The 17,334-nt window shown below is 35.3% G+C and overlaps 7 protein-coding genes across 7 annotated transcripts; 2 read left to right on the forward strand and 5 right to left on the reverse strand.

The window, feature by feature from the left end:
- Positions 1-46: 46 nt before the first annotated feature.
- TpMuguga_04g02270 (putative integral membrane protein) lies at positions 47-3,782 on the forward strand (the record flags this gene model as incomplete). The annotated part of the gene is made up of 6 exons (XM_759129.2): positions 47-1,082; positions 1,249-1,465; positions 1,616-2,446; positions 2,589-3,144; positions 3,246-3,359; positions 3,570-3,782. 6 exons carry the CDS (start codon positions 47-49, stop codon positions 3,780-3,782), a joined length of 2,967 nt encoding a protein of 988 aa, XP_764222.2.
- On the reverse strand, positions 3,612-5,643 carry cdkal1 (Threonylcarbamoyladenosine tRNA methylthiotransferase domain protein; the record flags this gene model as incomplete). The annotated part of the gene is made up of 5 exons (XM_759130.2): positions 3,612-4,172; positions 4,391-4,719; positions 4,799-4,984; positions 5,064-5,256; positions 5,418-5,643. 5 exons carry the CDS (start codon positions 5,641-5,643, stop codon positions 3,886-3,888), a joined length of 1,221 nt encoding a protein of 406 aa, XP_764223.2. The 3' UTR covers positions 3,612-3,885.
- A 215-nt stretch (positions 5,644-5,858) lies between these two features.
- TpMuguga_04g02155 (putative integral membrane protein) lies at positions 5,859-6,964 on the reverse strand (the record flags this gene model as incomplete). The annotated part of the gene is made up of 3 exons (XM_061306137.1): positions 6,552-6,964; positions 5,949-6,469; positions 5,859-5,897 (listed from the first exon to the last, which is right to left on the reverse strand). The coding sequence occupies exons 1-3, from the start codon at positions 6,790-6,792 to the stop codon at positions 5,859-5,861; spliced, it is 801 nt and encodes a 266-aa protein (XP_061161873.1). The 5' UTR covers positions 6,793-6,964.
- A 69-nt stretch (positions 6,965-7,033) lies between these two features.
- Positions 7,034-8,115, forward strand: TpMuguga_04g00589 (uncharacterized protein). The gene has a single exon (XM_061306033.1). The coding sequence runs from the start codon at positions 7,108-7,110 to the stop codon at positions 8,098-8,100; it is 993 nt and encodes a 330-aa protein (XP_061161195.1). The 5' UTR covers positions 7,034-7,107; the 3' UTR covers positions 8,101-8,115.
- A 15-nt stretch (positions 8,116-8,130) lies between these two features.
- Positions 8,131-11,877, reverse strand: TpMuguga_04g00590 (uncharacterized protein; the record flags this gene model as incomplete). Its single annotated transcript, XM_759132.1, has 1 exon — positions 8,131-11,877. The coding sequence occupies one exon, from the start codon at positions 11,875-11,877 to the stop codon at positions 8,131-8,133; it is 3,747 nt and encodes a 1,248-aa protein (XP_764225.1).
- Positions 11,878-12,048: 171 nt separating this feature from the next.
- Positions 12,049-12,840, reverse strand: TpMuguga_04g00591 (putative integral membrane protein; the record flags this gene model as incomplete). The annotated part of the gene is made up of 1 exon (XM_759133.1): positions 12,049-12,840. One exon carries the CDS (start codon positions 12,838-12,840, stop codon positions 12,049-12,051), a length of 792 nt encoding a protein of 263 aa, XP_764226.1.
- Positions 12,841-13,202: 362 nt separating this feature from the next.
- lrs-1 (leucine--tRNA ligase) lies at positions 13,203-17,292 on the reverse strand. Its single transcript, XM_759134.2, has 10 exons — positions 17,015-17,292; positions 16,923-16,972; positions 16,102-16,890; positions 15,600-16,049; positions 15,273-15,520; positions 14,129-15,177; positions 13,902-14,040; positions 13,742-13,870; positions 13,414-13,697; positions 13,203-13,360 (listed from the first exon to the last, which is right to left on the reverse strand). The coding sequence occupies exons 1-10, from the start codon at positions 17,265-17,267 to the stop codon at positions 13,275-13,277; spliced, it is 3,477 nt and encodes a 1,158-aa protein (XP_764227.1). The 5' UTR covers positions 17,268-17,292; the 3' UTR covers positions 13,203-13,274.
- Between the last annotated feature and the right edge of the window lie 42 nt (positions 17,293-17,334).

Below are 17,334 nucleotides of genomic sequence, written 5' to 3' on the forward strand. Positions count from 1 at the left end.
AGAATGTTTAAAAGTATTTTAATAATGAATATACAAATGTTATATAATGACATTTACGAGCATATTTCCCTGTAACTCACGAATTGTCATTTTCCTATTTTTTTACCTTGTAAATTTATCTTTTAGTTTCATTAAAAATGATTTTAATAAATCTTTTATTATCTCTCAGAATTTTCCGTCTGACGACTCTCCAAACAACTTTGGCACATTTAATGTTACTCCGTTGTGTGCCAACAGGTATTCTCGGAATAGTCCAGAAATGGACTTGTTAATCTCAAGTATAAACAATCCTTCGTGGATTCACGGGCCGTTGTATAGTAACCGTCCCTACACGGAGAACCAAATTCACAAGCTTATGGAATCTCTATTGAAGCGTAAGATCCACATTAATGATCTTAAACGTGTGTTTTACAGGCCAGTGATTAGGGAAGGAGATTACTATGACACTGAGCATATTTTCGTTCCGCCGTTCAGACCTGACCCTCACACTTCAACACCCGTTGATCCATTGGGTAAGCGAGGTTATTTAAGGGACCCGTTTGATAAACCTTATTTCGCCAAGGATCCCTTTGCTAAGCTCAGAACAACGCCGAAGTCACGAGACGGTTTAGAAATAGTTGGCAGGGACATACCATTTATCAAGGACGGCAAAGTGTGCATAGAGAAGCAAAAGTACAGTTTAGAAGATGTTTTAGCACAGACTTTGGTGTCTGCACTGCTGGAAGCGGAGGAGATTACCAAGTTCAAGTCTAAAATTGTAAAGGTACCAACACAACATCCGAGGGTACTGAGGGACTCTGATAACTCCAAATTAGTCCGTGGAGACTCTGACGACTTCAAATTAGTCCGTGGGGACTCTGATGACTCCAAATTAGTTCGTGAGATCCTGAATGACATTGTTGTTTTCAATAAAGGCACGCCGTTTTATATACCAAATGTCGATAAGGAAAAGTTTGAAACAGCGCCAGGCTATGATTATCAAAGCTTCGATAGGAAACTCGCTCGTAACATGACACTACTACAAGAACTTGAAAATAACACAAACTTCTCCACTCTATTCAGAGACATATTAAACCTTCAAGGTATTAATTGTAGTATTTATTCAGCTATTCTAACCCATAGTTAGGTATTTACAGTATTATCCAGGCCCAGATACTACCCTCTGTTACCTGTTTACACCTCCAAATACTTTTAACTACTACTAAACTGTATACTGTTAAATATACTCTTAACTGTGTGAATATGTAGAGGAAAGGAGTATGGATCTGTGGACTCAGTACCTGAGTAACCCTTTACTGTCATATTTGTATAAATATTCTAACGAGGATAAGATTAGCAAGTTACCACCTGATGAAGTCATGGCTGATGACCTGTACATGAGCATTCATCTCTACAAACATAAATACCTCAAATCTCTCGCCATTAAACGACAATACGAACTCCTCAACCAATACATCAAATTCAAGTAACACACAACAAATTATCACCCAGTTATATACTTATATTTATATACTTATAGTTATATACTATAGTTTTACACATATTATGGTAATATTAGTATGGTCATATACTTGGTATTGTTAAATTAGTGTTGAATGATGTGAAAATGTGTTAGTTTGAAGAGGAAGAGTACTTTGAAGGTGATGCCGTATTGGATATGGCGTGAGTATTGGTACGACAGGGAAAATTTTTACAATTCGAATTTGTATGAAGTCTTGAGAGAAATCGTGATAACTGACCCGAGAATCGACCTGGGTAAAGTAACTGAGGGAATATTTGACTATACAAATCCAGTAAAAAGGCTCAACACTTTCAACGTATTATCCAGGCCAAGTGTTAATAATATTAACAAATATATCAACTACGCCATTGACAAATACGGCCAAATCTCGCCCAAAATTGATCAAATTAAACACCTCATCAATTCGTATTCCAAGGATAAATTAGAACCAATTGATCCCTTTTACAACACAAACACTATTAATATGAACGACATCATCGATAAACTCGTTCAAGACTATACGAAAAACGATGTTATGAGTACTGTAGACAGTCTGGATAGACCTGGGAGTGGTGGTGATCAAGTGTCGAATGACCCCGTGTTAGCACCTGACCCTGTGTTATCACCTGACCCTGTGTTATCACCTGACCCTGTGTTATCACCTGACACCGTAAAGGAATCCGTAACGGAATCCGTAAAGCTGGATAAAAACCTGTTAGGCTATGAGTTTAGAAATATCTTAAGTAGTAAAAACTTTGAAGAAGCGTATAAAAAGCATAATATGAAATACTTTGGTACGCCAGACTACAGTATTAAGCTGGGCCAACTTGTTAAAGGCAAAGTGTTCAAAGTACTCAAAGATAAAGTAATCGTCGACATCCACGCACACACTCTCGCAGAATTATCACTACGTAACTTCTTCCACTCACCCGCCGAAGTTCCCATGTAACAACTACACAGTTTACTCTCTCTAATTACTTTATCTCCAATTAGTCTTGTTATCTTTAATTAGTCATGTTATTACATATTTGACACTACAGTATTATTTACTCATCAGTATTATTTCACAGTTGTATGTATTGTTTAGGGGTGGATTTACGATGTTGTTTAAGGCTGGAGATGAGTTAATTTTTGAGATTATTGAGTTGTATGACCACAAAATCGAGGTGTCCCTCAAGAAAATCAGGCAGTTCCACAAGTACCGAAAAATACTCGAAAACAAACACAACGTCTTCCTCGCCAAAGTACTACAACGGTACCAAAACGGGATTCTCGTACAGTACACTGAGAATACTATTAATACTATTGACACTGAGAATACTAGTGCCACTACTGACACGGCTGAATCTGGTAATACTACTGACAAAAGTGCTACTGAAAACGTCACGGTGGATGTATCGAATACGGGCTTTGTGAAACTGAAGGACTTGTTAGATAAGTATAAGAATAAGAGGGACGTGGTTGACATGAACTTGGTGGGCCAGGTGATCCCAGTAACATTTTCAGAATTTTTTCACGTGCACAACGTGCCCTCACTGAGTAATAAAGACGCCCTTAAGAAATTACAAGTTATTTACCTCAGAGAGGATGATATCATCAAAGGACTCGTCATCAAATCCACGCCATACTACCTCATTCTCAAGGTATTATTCACATTTTTATACAGTAGTTTTAGTGTATTACTATTACAGTGTATTACAGTGTGGTAGTTAGAATAGTGGGATGAATCTGATGAATTGTGTAGTTTGGGAATTTGCGGGGATATTTGTATGTGAATGACATGAATAGTGAGACGTACAAACAACACCTCATCACCACTCCCAGAAACATCATCGCCCAAGTCAAATACATCAACTACGTAACAACATACTATACCACTCAATTTTACCCATTATACAATACTATACCAGTTAATATATCTAGTTATACAATATTATAGTAGTTAATACATCTAGTTAGTATATCTAGTTATACAATATTATAGTAGTTAATACATCTAGTTAGAATATCTATTTATACAGTACTATACTAGTTAGTATATAGTTAAGGTGGGATAAGAAATGTGTAGCGTGACGGTTATGTAATGTTGAGTAATAATGACGTATATGAGTTGAGTGAGGATAAATTAATGAGGACAAATGAGTTTTTAGCGGAGTTTAACAAGTACTCTCTTGAGCAAAACCTCGAACATTACCGAAAATTCATGGCTAATTACACACACCACAAACCAACCACAACCTACACCGACACCGAACAACTAGTCGAATGGTATCTCTACTAATGTTATAATTCTATTTTACAATTTTACACTGTTATGCAAACTCAGTGGTTACCCCAGTAGAGTAGTCAACTTTCTAGAGTAAGTCAACCTATAAATCAGGTTATCAGAGTATTTCACATTCCAGATGCCATTTATGTGTGTTGATGACTTTGACGTGTTGAGTAGTTCCGAGATATGACTCTGGGTCTTTTAAATTTTTAACAATGAGTTTGATGTAATATTTATTGTATCCTACAAGCTGGTCGCCGTTAATGTGGTTAAAATAAGCTTTAAACTGCTCATTCAGGAACTTTGAGTTGTTTTCGTACGACATGAACACATTAGTAACTTCCCTACTCCTGTTCTTCTTCACATTATTGTCCAACTCCTTCATACCACTACTCACCGTTCCTACAGTTTACATTGCGAATAGCTAACCAATGTAAATAGTTAATAACTATGTTAAATGTAAATAGTGTTAATAACTGTTAACAAATGTAAATAGTGTTAATAACTGTTAACTAATGTAAATAGGGTAATAACTGTTAACTAATGTAAATAGGGTAATAACTATGTTAAATGTGAATAGTGTTAACTATGGGTAGAATTGGTAGGCTCGGAGTCCGTACCTTTCCTTGAGTAATATTGTGAGATGTTGATGACGGAGAGTTTGAGGTCACGTAGTGTGTCTACTGTCGCCTGATGGTCTTCGTGGGTCTCAGTTGGGAATCCGCAGATGATGTCAGTTGCGATGGTGCAGTTGGGGACTTTCTCCTTAATAACCGAGACGATGTGCAGAAAATCCTCGAGTTTATATTCTCTGTTCATCTTTTCCAGCACGGAGTCACTGCAACTCTGCACTGGGATGTGAATAAACTCGAACACGTTCTCATGCCTTAATATCTCACACACCTCACTTATATACTTTTTTATATACGGAGGATTACACATTCCCAACCTATCACATAATATTTCAGTGTTAAACATGTATAATGGGTAAATGCGTAGATAATAGCTGGTAAACTAGTAATTCACACCTGAGCATGATGTCTTTGGGAAGAACTGCGATGATTGAGTGTAGTAGAGTGATGATATTAGTGCCCAGATCAATCCCGTACGCGCCCAAATCCTCCGATGTTAGCCAAATCTCCTTCACACCCTCTGAAATACACGACTCCACACGGTCCAATATCGACTCTATCTCATAACTATTCAACACTCCCCTAATACACATTAGATAATAATTTATATAGTATTATGTATAGTATGGTGAGTAAGGTGTGGAGTTAATGTGAACAGTACCTCGAGTGTTTGGTTTTGCAGAAGGTGCAAGATCCAAGGCAGCCGGTGGATATTGGAATAATTTCAATGAGCTTGTTTTTCCTGATTTTTGGTAAGTCTAAACTCGGCAACTTCTTCTTCTCCAACATCACTACCCTGTTCCCATTCAACATATTCTCAATCACATACACTATCTTCTCTATCTGCATTATTCCTACACATATTAATTATATTAACTATATTAAGTATTGTTAGTAGTTAGGGATAGTATTAGTCTATAGGTACTAGGTGTCAGGATTTAGGGAACCCTGGTAGTTCCAGACAAAAAATACAATACTAAACTACTGGAAAACTGTAAAGCTGTATAATTAATACCTAGAAGTGAGATGTTGTTATTGTTGAAGATGGGGTGTAGTTTATCAGATTGTGGAATACAGCCCGTGACTATAATCTTCTTCCCAAGTTTTAGGCCTTGATTTATATAATTTATCATTCCGTGCTCACTCGGATTTTTTACGGTACAACTGTTAATTATTACTAAGTCACACGAGTCCATGGTGTCAGTTATGGCGTAGCCGGACTCTGAGATAATTCCTAACATGTACTCACTGTCTGAGATGTTATGACTACACCCAAAATTCTTCAAATACACCACAACCTCTCCAGGATTTATACTCCTATTCACCGTATCCAAGCCATCAACTCTGTCTGTCGTGTCAACTGTGTGATTTGTGGTATCAGGCGTGTCTGTCGTGTCAACTAATTGTGTTGTGTCAACTGCGTGATTTGTGGTGTGTGTGGTGGTAGCTTCGTTAATTAATGAAAGAGGTTGGCTTTTTTGAAGGTCCACTTCCTCTGAAAAAAAATTATTCTAAATCCAAAAAGTATAAAAGTGTTAAGTCTTACCGTTTTTTCGACGTAGGTGTACTGTTCACATGAGCCGTCAATGTTAGTGTAATTGTCCAACACCGTCCACTCATCATTAATCCCCAACCGATCAAAATCACTATAATCATTCAGCCTCGGGAGATTATCGCGTTTACCACGCACAGGCGTTCTGTCACCTCGACTACTATTATAAGATCTGTCCTTATAGGAAGTGTCCCTATAGGCATTATCCTTACCATAGGTATCCCTATAGGCATTATCCTTACCATAGGTATCCCTATACACATCCTTACCATAGGACTTATCCAAATTGGTAAGAGTGGAAGTATCCCTACGGTAGGAGTTGTCACCATTGGGATAGTGTGATTTATCTTTAGTATTTCTGTGATTGAGAGTGGAGACGGTGCTATTGGTGTTGGAGGTTCTGGTGTTTCCAAGTCTCTTGTTAGGGTTAAAAACCCTAAATACCTTGTGAGTGTCCGATGCCCTGTCCTCAATAAACTCAATCTCCTCATAATTCACATCCATCAATTCGTCATCTGAACACTCAGTTAACTCGTGATTCAAATGAATTATACTATAAAATAACTGAATAAGTTGAAAAAACTGTGTAAAAAGTACCGTGATCGAATTCCTCGGAAGATTGTACGATGACGAAATCGGAGAAATCGGAGGTTTCTAGGGGTTCCTCTTCGTGAACTTCCTCAGGCGTGTAAAGGTCAATTTGTGACTTGATTAGCGTTTTAGCGTCAAAAAACCTCTTACGGGAACGCCTGTAAAGATAATATGCGATACAGCCGACACAGGCCACGCCTAAAATTATAGAGCCCACAACAGGTGAGCGAAGACGAGTTCCAGTCATTTTTAACCAAAAATAATAATTAAATCATTCAATCAATTAATTAATTGTACAATAAAATTTTTAGTTAAAGAATAAAAATAAAAATTTATTTCAAAATTATGTTACAAAAAATGAAATTAAACGGGTGAAACGGTTAAAAAAATATTTTACAGTAGTGAGAATGGGAATAATATGAACTGATACGTTATTACGTTATATTCTCATGGGGTGCCAGTAACGGAATCCATTATTTATACAATTTCCACAGTTTAATCTTGTGTTAAATTTTACACATTTAAATTATGTAATTTTTGTGAGTGGATTATTCAATTTTCAATGGAATTTGTCAGTGGAATTTTTCTTGTGTTTTGGTGTTCAATCACCGGAATTCTCTGTAATATAAAAGCTTCTAATCTTCCAAAATTTAATAATAATCATCTAAAATTAAATAATTATAGAAAATATAATTATAATTATAGTTTTGTAACTTCTCCCGTAAATATCATAACTTCTACGAAATCAAGATTAAACGCGTTAAATAATGAGAATACAGCTGTTTTAACCGAGAAATCAGTAAATACCGAGGACACTAATGTCATAGTGACTAAACACTCCGATAGAAAAATTTTACCTTTAACATTAAACTTGGTAAAGCCTTCAGATAAACTAAAATATATAAAAACAAAGTGTGAAAATATTAAAGTTAAAATTTATGATTTATTATACCCTAAAGATTGTTCTCCTGAGGTGTTGAAATTTATAAATTATAAACACTTTGAGCGGTTCTTATTATCATTTTATTCCGCAATTACTATGAATATTAAGTTCAATAATACGCCAGAAACTGTTGCTAAATCTCTGGAGGAAAACTCTGTCAAAAGTGGTAACAAAGTGCTAACAATGTTCACGAGTTTAATGTTTAAGGATTTTTTTGGTAAAGTTATTAATTACTATTGGTTCAATAAGGTTAATCTCTCGAGTTTCCCCAGGTTCTACCGTATCTCGAGTACTGTGATCTACAGTGTCCTGGGCCTTTTGGACTCTGTGATAAATTACAAATTACTGGAGCCGAAAACTGTATTATTTGCTATAAATAATGTTTTTAAACAACTGTCACTGCTAACATTGAATAATCTGAATAACCTCTACACTCAGGAGAAAAATCTGGTTGTCAGGGATAACAATTACATTTTTGACCTTTTGGGCATGTCGTTGGGGCTTCTGGTGTCACATTTATTGAATAAATTTGACACTTTTAAATTCACCACAGTGATTACCAATTTTATCGCAAACAACTTGACTTCCTACTACATAACAACTTTAAAGTAATTTAATAACATATACACAAATATATATTGATCATATGTTTAAAAGTAAATCCCTTCTTAAATCCTTAGTAAATAAATCTCTTAAATGGTTTTTACTACTGTTACAAGCCATTTTAGTCCAATATCCAAACGCCTTCAGAGATGACATACCATCAGTTGGCCACCTGAGTGGATCATGTCGCTTGTATACATCAACGTATCCTATACTGTAGAATTCTAAAAATACACTTAACAATGCTCCGGAAAATTGAGTTGGTAATAGGAAATAATTAGCTCCTCCATTACCAATAATGCCTGTAAATCCAACAGCCAATAATATAGAATGACACATATAGAAAATGGTGGTCAGTGTTGTGGTCATTTTAGGTTTATTAATGATTGATCTGGCAATTCGAGAATCTCTGTGGTGAAGTGAATAGATGAAAATAACTGCTAGAAATATCTTTAAAGGTATGAAAATGTCAAATATATGCCAAAACCAGCCATTTCCAGTCCACTTGGACATTGGGTGCCAATAGTCACCGATTTTCAAATGCTTTAGAGTCGCTATTATAGCGATTGGAACAGGTGCAAATAACATTATTATCATTGCAATTCTATCAATCAGATATTCAGACCCAATAAGTCCAGGTACAATATTTGGATAAATAGCATAAACAAGTCCCATGCCAACAATAACCATAAGAACAGGAGATATCAAATGTAATGTAGGAGTGGTATCACTATGAATTGGAGTCTTATAGTCTAGAAATGCCAATGTCCAAACTGTTGCTGCTAATAGTGAAATAATGATAGCAATTGAGATTTCCATAAAAAAGAAGCTGTAATGTGAATCATGGTCTTTATGATGGCCAAACATAGCTGTAGTAACATAGTTTATTAACAATGTTACAATTGGAAATGAATTCTCACCCAGAATATACCAGACCAAGTATCTATAATCAACTGCATACACCAAAACCAAATTAATACCACAAATGAAACCAGAAATTGAAATGACAACGTAGTAACGAGTGACATTACCCTTCTCACCACCAGTAACGTAAACTATCAACAATATCACAAAAATTATAAAGTTTAACCACTGACCAATTATTGACGGCCAAGTAATAAGTAATCTTTTATAAACTGATACAGCATCAGAATATTTATCTTCAACTTGATCAACAAACTTGATAACTTGGGAGTATGTGCCTTTAGTAGTATTACCAGCCTTATATGCATACGATAATTTTTTTAGTTGATCGATTAAGTCATGGACTGAATTGTATTTGTTGATGAAAGCATTGGCCGATTCAACTACTTTATCATTAGAATTCGGTTGAACCAGTGTTTTTAGTATCACTTGAAGGTTATTATTATTGCCACCATCACCTATAGCAATAGCAAGATTGTCAGCAGTTTTTTGACCAAGTTTTTCTGCATCCTTAAACTTTTCGTCAAATGTTTTCCAGAGGTTGTTAAGGGTTTCAAGAACATCTTTTGCATCAACATCGTGGAATAGTTTTTGCTGTTCTTGGACTTTGCCGATGGCTAGATCGATTGATTGGTGTTGCTTGATTAATACTTGGCCAGCTTCAGTTATTTCACAAGGATCCTTAGAATTACTGAGATCATGCATTTTCTTTTCGAGACCATTTTCACCTTCACCTACAGCTTCTCGAAGAGTATTTGTAAGCTCTGTGATTTGTTTAGCTTCTTTTTGAGCTTTAGAATACTTTTCATTAAGTTTACCAATGTTCTCAGTAACTTGCGATAAGAGATCACGAGTGTTACGATCCGACTCATAATCATCTTTATGTGCAGAGAGTTGAGTGATTTGGTGGCCTACTTCTTGTGTTAAACGTTTTAGTCTTTCACTCTCTACATCAGATCTGAGATTATTGAGTTTCTCTTCTAGTTTAATAGCTTGTTCTCCGGTATTAGTTAAAACACATTTAAGTTTATTAGCTGTGGCTTCCGCTTGTATTTGAACTTCTTGATATCTTTTGTTATATGTAGTCCAGACCTTCTGAGTGTTTTCAAGTTCAGAGTTTGCACCAACTGCTTGGTATATAGATTTCTGATTCCTTACTTCTTGAAAGGCTTTCTCGGCTTTTCCATGTTGACTGATCAGTTTCAGATACATTTGGGAAGAGTCATAACCACTATTGAGTTTAGACAGGCAATCTTTAAGTCCCGTCCCTTTTTGACTTATAGCTTCATCAAGTTCTTTTGTAAGTGCATTGATTTGTTCCGCTTGTTTTTTGGTATCACTGCACGTTTTCTGAAGATTACCAATGTTATCTTCAAGTTGGGACAAAAGAATACGAGTATTACCATCAGACTCATATGCATATTTAAGTGCGTTAACTGCCTGGTTGGCGTTTTGGACTTTCCAGAAATCCAGGCCAAATGCCCTGGTCATATCAGTTATACTATTTTCTGCTTCTCGGAGATTATTGATTGAGAGTTGGAGGCCATGTTTTTCATCTTCGCCTATAGCTGTGGCAAGGGTTTTGACGGTGGTTTCTGCAAGGTTTAGAGTCTCAGAATACTTAACATTAAAACATTTCCATGCCTTTTCAACTGATTTATATTGTACTTGGTAACTAAGGACTCTGTATAAGCTTTGTTGATGTTTTACTGCTTGAAGAGCTTGCTGGACTATTCCGTGTTGTGTGATAACTTCCAGATACTTCTGAGTTAGATCCTCATGACAATCGGTAGCAGTGGCAAGTAGTCTGAGCGCTTTTCCAAGACCATGTTGAATTTCATAACCGATAACTTCCTTAAGAGTTCTGGTACACTGAAGAGTTATGGCATACTCAGGAGTTGTGGCATAGTGAGGAGTTATGCCATGCCGTAAGTGGACGAGAACGTATAGATCCCAGGCTTCACTATAGAATTTCCAGCCTAGATCTATAAGCTTACCATCATCTTCACCATTGCCAAGGGCAGTTTTAAGGATTTTGGCATTAACAACAGTACTTTCATTGACTTTATAGGCTAGAGAACTCGCTCCATTGTGTGCTTGTTTGGCTTCAGATAACATTACTTCAGCTTCCTTTTGAATAAGTTTGCCAGTAAGAAAAACGGTGTCATTAACTTTAGTAAATAGTTGGTTCGAATTTTCATCTAGTTCTTCTGCACAGGTTAACATAACTTTAGCTTCATTTTGAAATACATTGGCCTTAATAAGATTTTGACCATCTTGAGATAATAATTGTTTTACTTGTTCGTTTAGTGCCTTGGTGCCAGATATCATACCTTCTGCTTTCTTTTGAAGCAGTTTGGCCAAAACAAGGTCATTTCCATTAACTTTATCATATAGTTTACCCGCTTGTGTTTGTATTTCATTGACACCTACTAGTAGTCCTGCAGACTGTTTCTTTAGTGTATGTGACTTGACAGCAATGTCATCCCGGGCTTTATTGGCTAGTAGTCTGGTTACACCATGTAGGTTGTTGACAAAAACTAAAATATCAGAAGCATACTTTTGAATTAGTGTTGCGAAGAATTTTGTATTATTGTGAGTGTTAATATAGATTTGGTACAATATGTTAGCTAGTAGCATGCTTGGAAGACACCAGAATTCCAATGAACTTGCCATTCTTCTTACAAACATACTGAGCACGTTATAAGGTAACTTAAATCTGATGAGAGCATACGGAGCAGTACTGTATACTATTTGAATATTAACCATCATAGACAAACCGACAAGAAAATATGCTACTATATTAAGCGGTTTTTCAGGGTCTCTATTGTAACCTTTATAAGGATGATCATCAGTAGTCATTGCGATAACCAATACATACTAGTGACTGGTATTTTACTATGTTACAAAATATTACTTAAAATTACAATGTTCTAAAAATCATTAAACTAAATCATTTTACTAATATACAATCACTCTACGTTCTACAGGTATATTGTGAGAATGTGTAGATACTAAAATGTGTTACTCTGTTTAAAAACGAACTTTTACTTTACTGGTGAATAAAAATAAACAGGATAAAAAGGAAATACATCTCACATATATACACATTCTTGAACCTATGAGTGAAGCGAAAGTTATAAATCTCATTAATAGTGATATAATAAAAGATTTCAAAACGTTTGTAACGGCTCTGTCAATTTTGGACCGAAATAAAAGTGTATCCCAGTTAGTTATCTCTATATTGGTTAAATTAGAAATATCGAACTTTGTGTATCCAGTAATGTGCGGATCACACACTGAACCACCAGAAACCTTGGTCGGGGGTTCGCAATTATGAAGCATTGGTAAACCAACGAGCTCTAATATATGATGAAAGATGTAATACCGTGGCAATTCTATTGTATATCTTGGGGTTAACTGTGATTTATCTGGGAAATCGGGATTCTGGATAGAGGAATAAGCACACAAATACGGTGACCAGGGAATTATATATATCCTGATAGAACTTGTAGGACACTCACACACGTTATTAAGAAGGTAAAATGAAGATTTAAATGATGAAAATTGATGTTCAGGAAGCATATAGTTCTTACATTTGTTGTATTCATGTTGAACGGGATTATACATTTTTGATATATTGATAGGGCCAGAATTTAGTTTTTTCATATAAGTATCAGTAGGAATAAATGGATTTTTGAAGCAAATTCTGGGTGTTTCTATACTTGAATCACCTTCTAATGTAACATGCTTAAGATCATAGTAATGAGCAGCCCTTCTGGCTCTTTTGGCCATAGTATGTAATGGATCGGCTTTAGCCCACATTTTACTATAGTACTCTTGGAGTTTCTTGGATATTCTGGGTTCTTTATCGGCTTAATTTTTATCAATAGTCCCCATAATGATTCTAATATCCGTTCTTTGAACTATTCAATGTTACAGAAAAACATAACTACCCCTTTCAAAGACTCTGAACCTAATTTACTCCAAATTGAACCTAAAATAGTTGGTCAACCCACCACTATAAAATCTAGGTATATTATGCATACATTATATCCATTGAAAAATATAGCCTGAAATCATCAACTGATAACCTTATAAACCTATTTATTTTGATTTCCAGTATTACTTTATAACTCTGTCGTTAGCGACTACCTTCTTTAATATTACACAGTGATCAGTCAAAATTACCATACACAGAAAACATTAAACTATGTGGCTATATACCTTGTAATAATATACAAAATGTTAGAAACTAGTTAGTAGAATAGTATTGATGGTCTTCCCGGTAGTGATAACTGTTTCATCTCACTCATCCCCTCAGCTTCATACAATACCAAAACCTCTAAACAACAGTGTTACCAGTGCGTATAAAATGTAAATCTGTATACTCCTTACCCTGTAATGATAGTGTCAGTTTGAGATATGGAACCAGGAGTGTATAAAGTTTAAATTCGTCATAGGGTAATCTGAGTTGGAAAGTTGTATTTCCAAGTAGGTTTAGCTGTTTCAACTGATATGACGCAAATGATAGTATTGAGTTCTTCTCCTTTTTATCAAGTTTTCTCACTGATTCATCCTCGTTTAATAGTTTTAACACTTCCTTTTCACTCAAATTGTTCTCCAAGATGTTCATATTATTCATTAAACTCAATACGTTCCTTATGTTCTCCGGGTAGTCACTAAATATATATACATATACATATATAATGAGTGTTTAGCTTACACTGAGATGTATATTTTAGCTTTAGTGTATACGGTTTCATTTGTGGATTTATTTTTCTGTTTACCAGATAATGATTTATCTTTAATTTTCCTAAACTCTTCAATATTTCTATACAACAGCTTCAACAATCTGAAGAATTATTATGGAATAATTATCTTACATGTGCAAGTTTCCGTTGGTCGGATATTTGAATTGGGGCCATAACTGATGACTTAGAGGTTCCTTCTCTTTTAATATATAATTCCATATATATTCACATATGTACGGTATTATCGGATTCGCTATTATACAAAATATTCCTAACCCATAGATTAACACAGTAAGTAGTTAACACACAGAATAGTGCCAGGATAGTGTAAATAATAAAAATAGAGTAAATGTACTTACGATAATAATTTTGTAGCGTTTGATGGTTAATATTATTGTTTGAGAGTTGTATGTAGTCTAATCTGACAGTGATGTAATCATAGAAAACGAATTTTAATGCGTCACGGTAAATGAAATTTTCATACGCCTTCTTCGCCATGTCAGTTAAATATTTTAACTCATTTTCAAACACCACTTTACTAAATAAATATAAATCTCCCAGCTCTATTAATTTATTTATATACTCCAGTTCGTCCACCATAATACTTGGTTTAGTGGTTTTAGTATCCAATTCTAACATATTTATTCCCAATACTACATCGTCCAGGTGGTGATTTACACCAGTGTTATTTGTACCATCAACTACACAACTCTCAGTGTTGGATATACTCAAATCCTGAATAGTGGTTTGTAGAAAATTGTATAACTTGAGAATGGAGGATTCTGCGGTATCTTTGGAGAAGTTGGCGTCATCTAGAGTATCACCGGCATCAGCTAATGCTATTCTAGTCCCGTCAGCTGTGTACTGATTTATCGACTCTTCAATTGTTAGGAAGTTACCCTTAGATTTACTCATTTTCTCAGAATTTACCAGTACATGCCCGTTACAGAAATATGATCTGGGCATGTAGTCATTGGACTCCCAAATCGCATTATGTATAAACAAGCTCATTGTCAGGTGATTAAACAATAAATCCTTTCCACTGCATCTCACATTCACTGGATACCAATAATTAAACTCTTCTCTCATACGGTTTATCTTGTCCATAACATCGTCACGGTGATTCTCCAGGTTACCCTGGCCAGTGTGGGTCAAACTCGGTAAATTATCGGATATTCGGAAAATGTAATCAAAGAGTGAGTAGTTGATTTGTTTTGAGGATAAATTTAAAAGTCCCGGGTTAGTACCGAAGATATCCGACTGTAAGTAATGTGCCACTGTATAATACGCCATGTAAATAGTACTGTCAGACAAACTCTCAATCAGAATATTCTTATTATTCTTTATATTCTCCCAGGGTAGTAATGTTCCCAGTCCATATGATCTACTACAAGCCCAGTTATCCAACCTAAAACATTCAGTGGTTAATATCACTGCAAATAGTGTGGAACTGAGTAACTGGGTGACAGAGTATAGTGTGGAACTGAATACTGTAGAAAATACCATTGAATAATGTTGAGTAGTTGATTGTATGTTGATTCATTGTAGCATGTGAATTGATTTGAAGTAACAAAGTTGAGAATATTTTCTTTCCATTGTTTATCTCCGAATTTGGTATACCACTGGTTACAGATCCCAACCACACATTCATCTCCTAATCTGCTAACTACTCTTTTAGAAGGTTCATAATATACAAACGCTTCCTTATTCTCAATTAACTCATCTCTTATCTTATTCTTCACATCAACAACCTATAGATTGTTTATAATATTGAGTTGAGAATAAGAGTAGTGTGAGATTTGGCGTAAGAGTAACTGTGTATGTTAGTACCTTCTGATTTTTGTATTTGCCGTATGTGATGATGCCAGTGTAAAACCCTTTTTTATATATTAATTCCTTTAATTGTTCTAATTTAACATCTTTGGATGAGGTTACATTATTTTCAGTGCAAAGTTTCTCAGCCATACAGGTGCCGTAATCTGGCACATCAATTATCGGAAACGGGTCACACTTGAGATACTCCGGGGCTACATTATACTTCTCATTGAAGTAGTTAATTTTACGCCTTAGTTCGGATAATACTACGTAGTCATCTGGTGAGTCTGAAGGTACACAGGCTACAATTCCAGTACCTTTATTCATATTTGCAGTTAACATAGGAACTATATGCACTGATTTATACACACTAAGAGGTGTTATCACAGTTAGTCCTATCAGTTCCATCCCCTTAAACTTATGTACACTATAAAGCTCATCCGTCTCATTCAACATCACCAACCCCTAAAATATAATTAACTCAATAATTTATAAAAATAAACCATGTATGTTGTACTTGATGTATTAAATTGGTGGCAGATCTTCGTGAAGTGACGTATATACACTCCGATTCTTCCACGGCCTTGTTGAGTGATAATTTATTTTCTACAACTCCAACGGAGTTGAAATTAAGTTTAGGCGATTCATAACCTAAAAACGATTCGTATTCTCCTTCGGGTATCACGAATAAGTTAGTCTGACCATAGAAAGTCTCTGGTCTCAGCGTTGCAGCTAATAAATACACGTTCTTTTGCAATAATTTTTCTTTAGAATTTTCAAACTCAGGAGTAAAATTTGTAAACGGGTTCTTGTGTGTAGTATCGAGTTTCATTTTAACTACTGTGTATTCCTGTGCTGTTGCACCTTCACCTTCTGAACGGTCATGATCAGCACACGGCTGCATTGTGATTCTACTAAGAATTGATGGTCTACAGCCATATAAAAGTTTATTCAACTTCTTAAGCCTATCAAATTGCCATTCTACGAACAAATTGAAGTATGGGTTTCTGGCAGTTGTTATGAAGGAACGACGCCAGTCCACTGATAATCCTAATAACTTCATATCCTGAATTGCTAGAGGTGAAAAGTATGTTAACCAGTGGTCTGGGTCTGCAAACTTTGGAATGTCCTCATCACTTATGTTCATCTGTTTCATTATCTCCATTTGGGTCATGTTAGTCCCCGATTTAGCCTTCAATTTAGACCTTGACGAGGTGAATTTAGTCACATCTTTAACATTAGATTCTTCATTCTCATGAACATAGTTTGCCATATTTTTATGATTATTCATCAATCCAATGGAAGACTAAATATTATTTTAACATAAATTAATATTACCTCGTGTAATTCGTTTTTAATTTTATCTGCACAGGCCATAATTGGCATTCCTAAAATATATTTTTGATAAAATTATGTAAAAATTTGTATACCTGTGCAGTGTAATCCAAATGGCCACAAAACGGCTTTTCCTTGAGTTCTCTGAAACCTTGCTTGGAATTCAGCTTTAGATACACTAAATGCGTGTCCTATATGTAACCTTCCATTCATATACGGGAATGGGAATGTACAGAAGTACTTATCCTTGTTCCGATTACTTGGAAGGTTAGCTTCAAACACTTTTGTTTCCTGCCAAAGTGCTCTAATTTTAGCTTCATTTTCTAACAATTGTGCTCTCTTGGACATTTTTATCAAGAATTTTATGTATAAGATTAAAAATAATTAATTTACAGTAAGGTGAGGTGTAACCCAA

This window comes from Theileria parva, assembly GCF_000165365.1.
Source record: "Theileria parva strain Muguga chromosome 4 map unlocalized ctg_529, whole genome shotgun sequence".
Taxonomy (NCBI): Eukaryota; Apicomplexa; class Aconoidasida; order Piroplasmida; family Theileriidae; genus Theileria; species Theileria parva.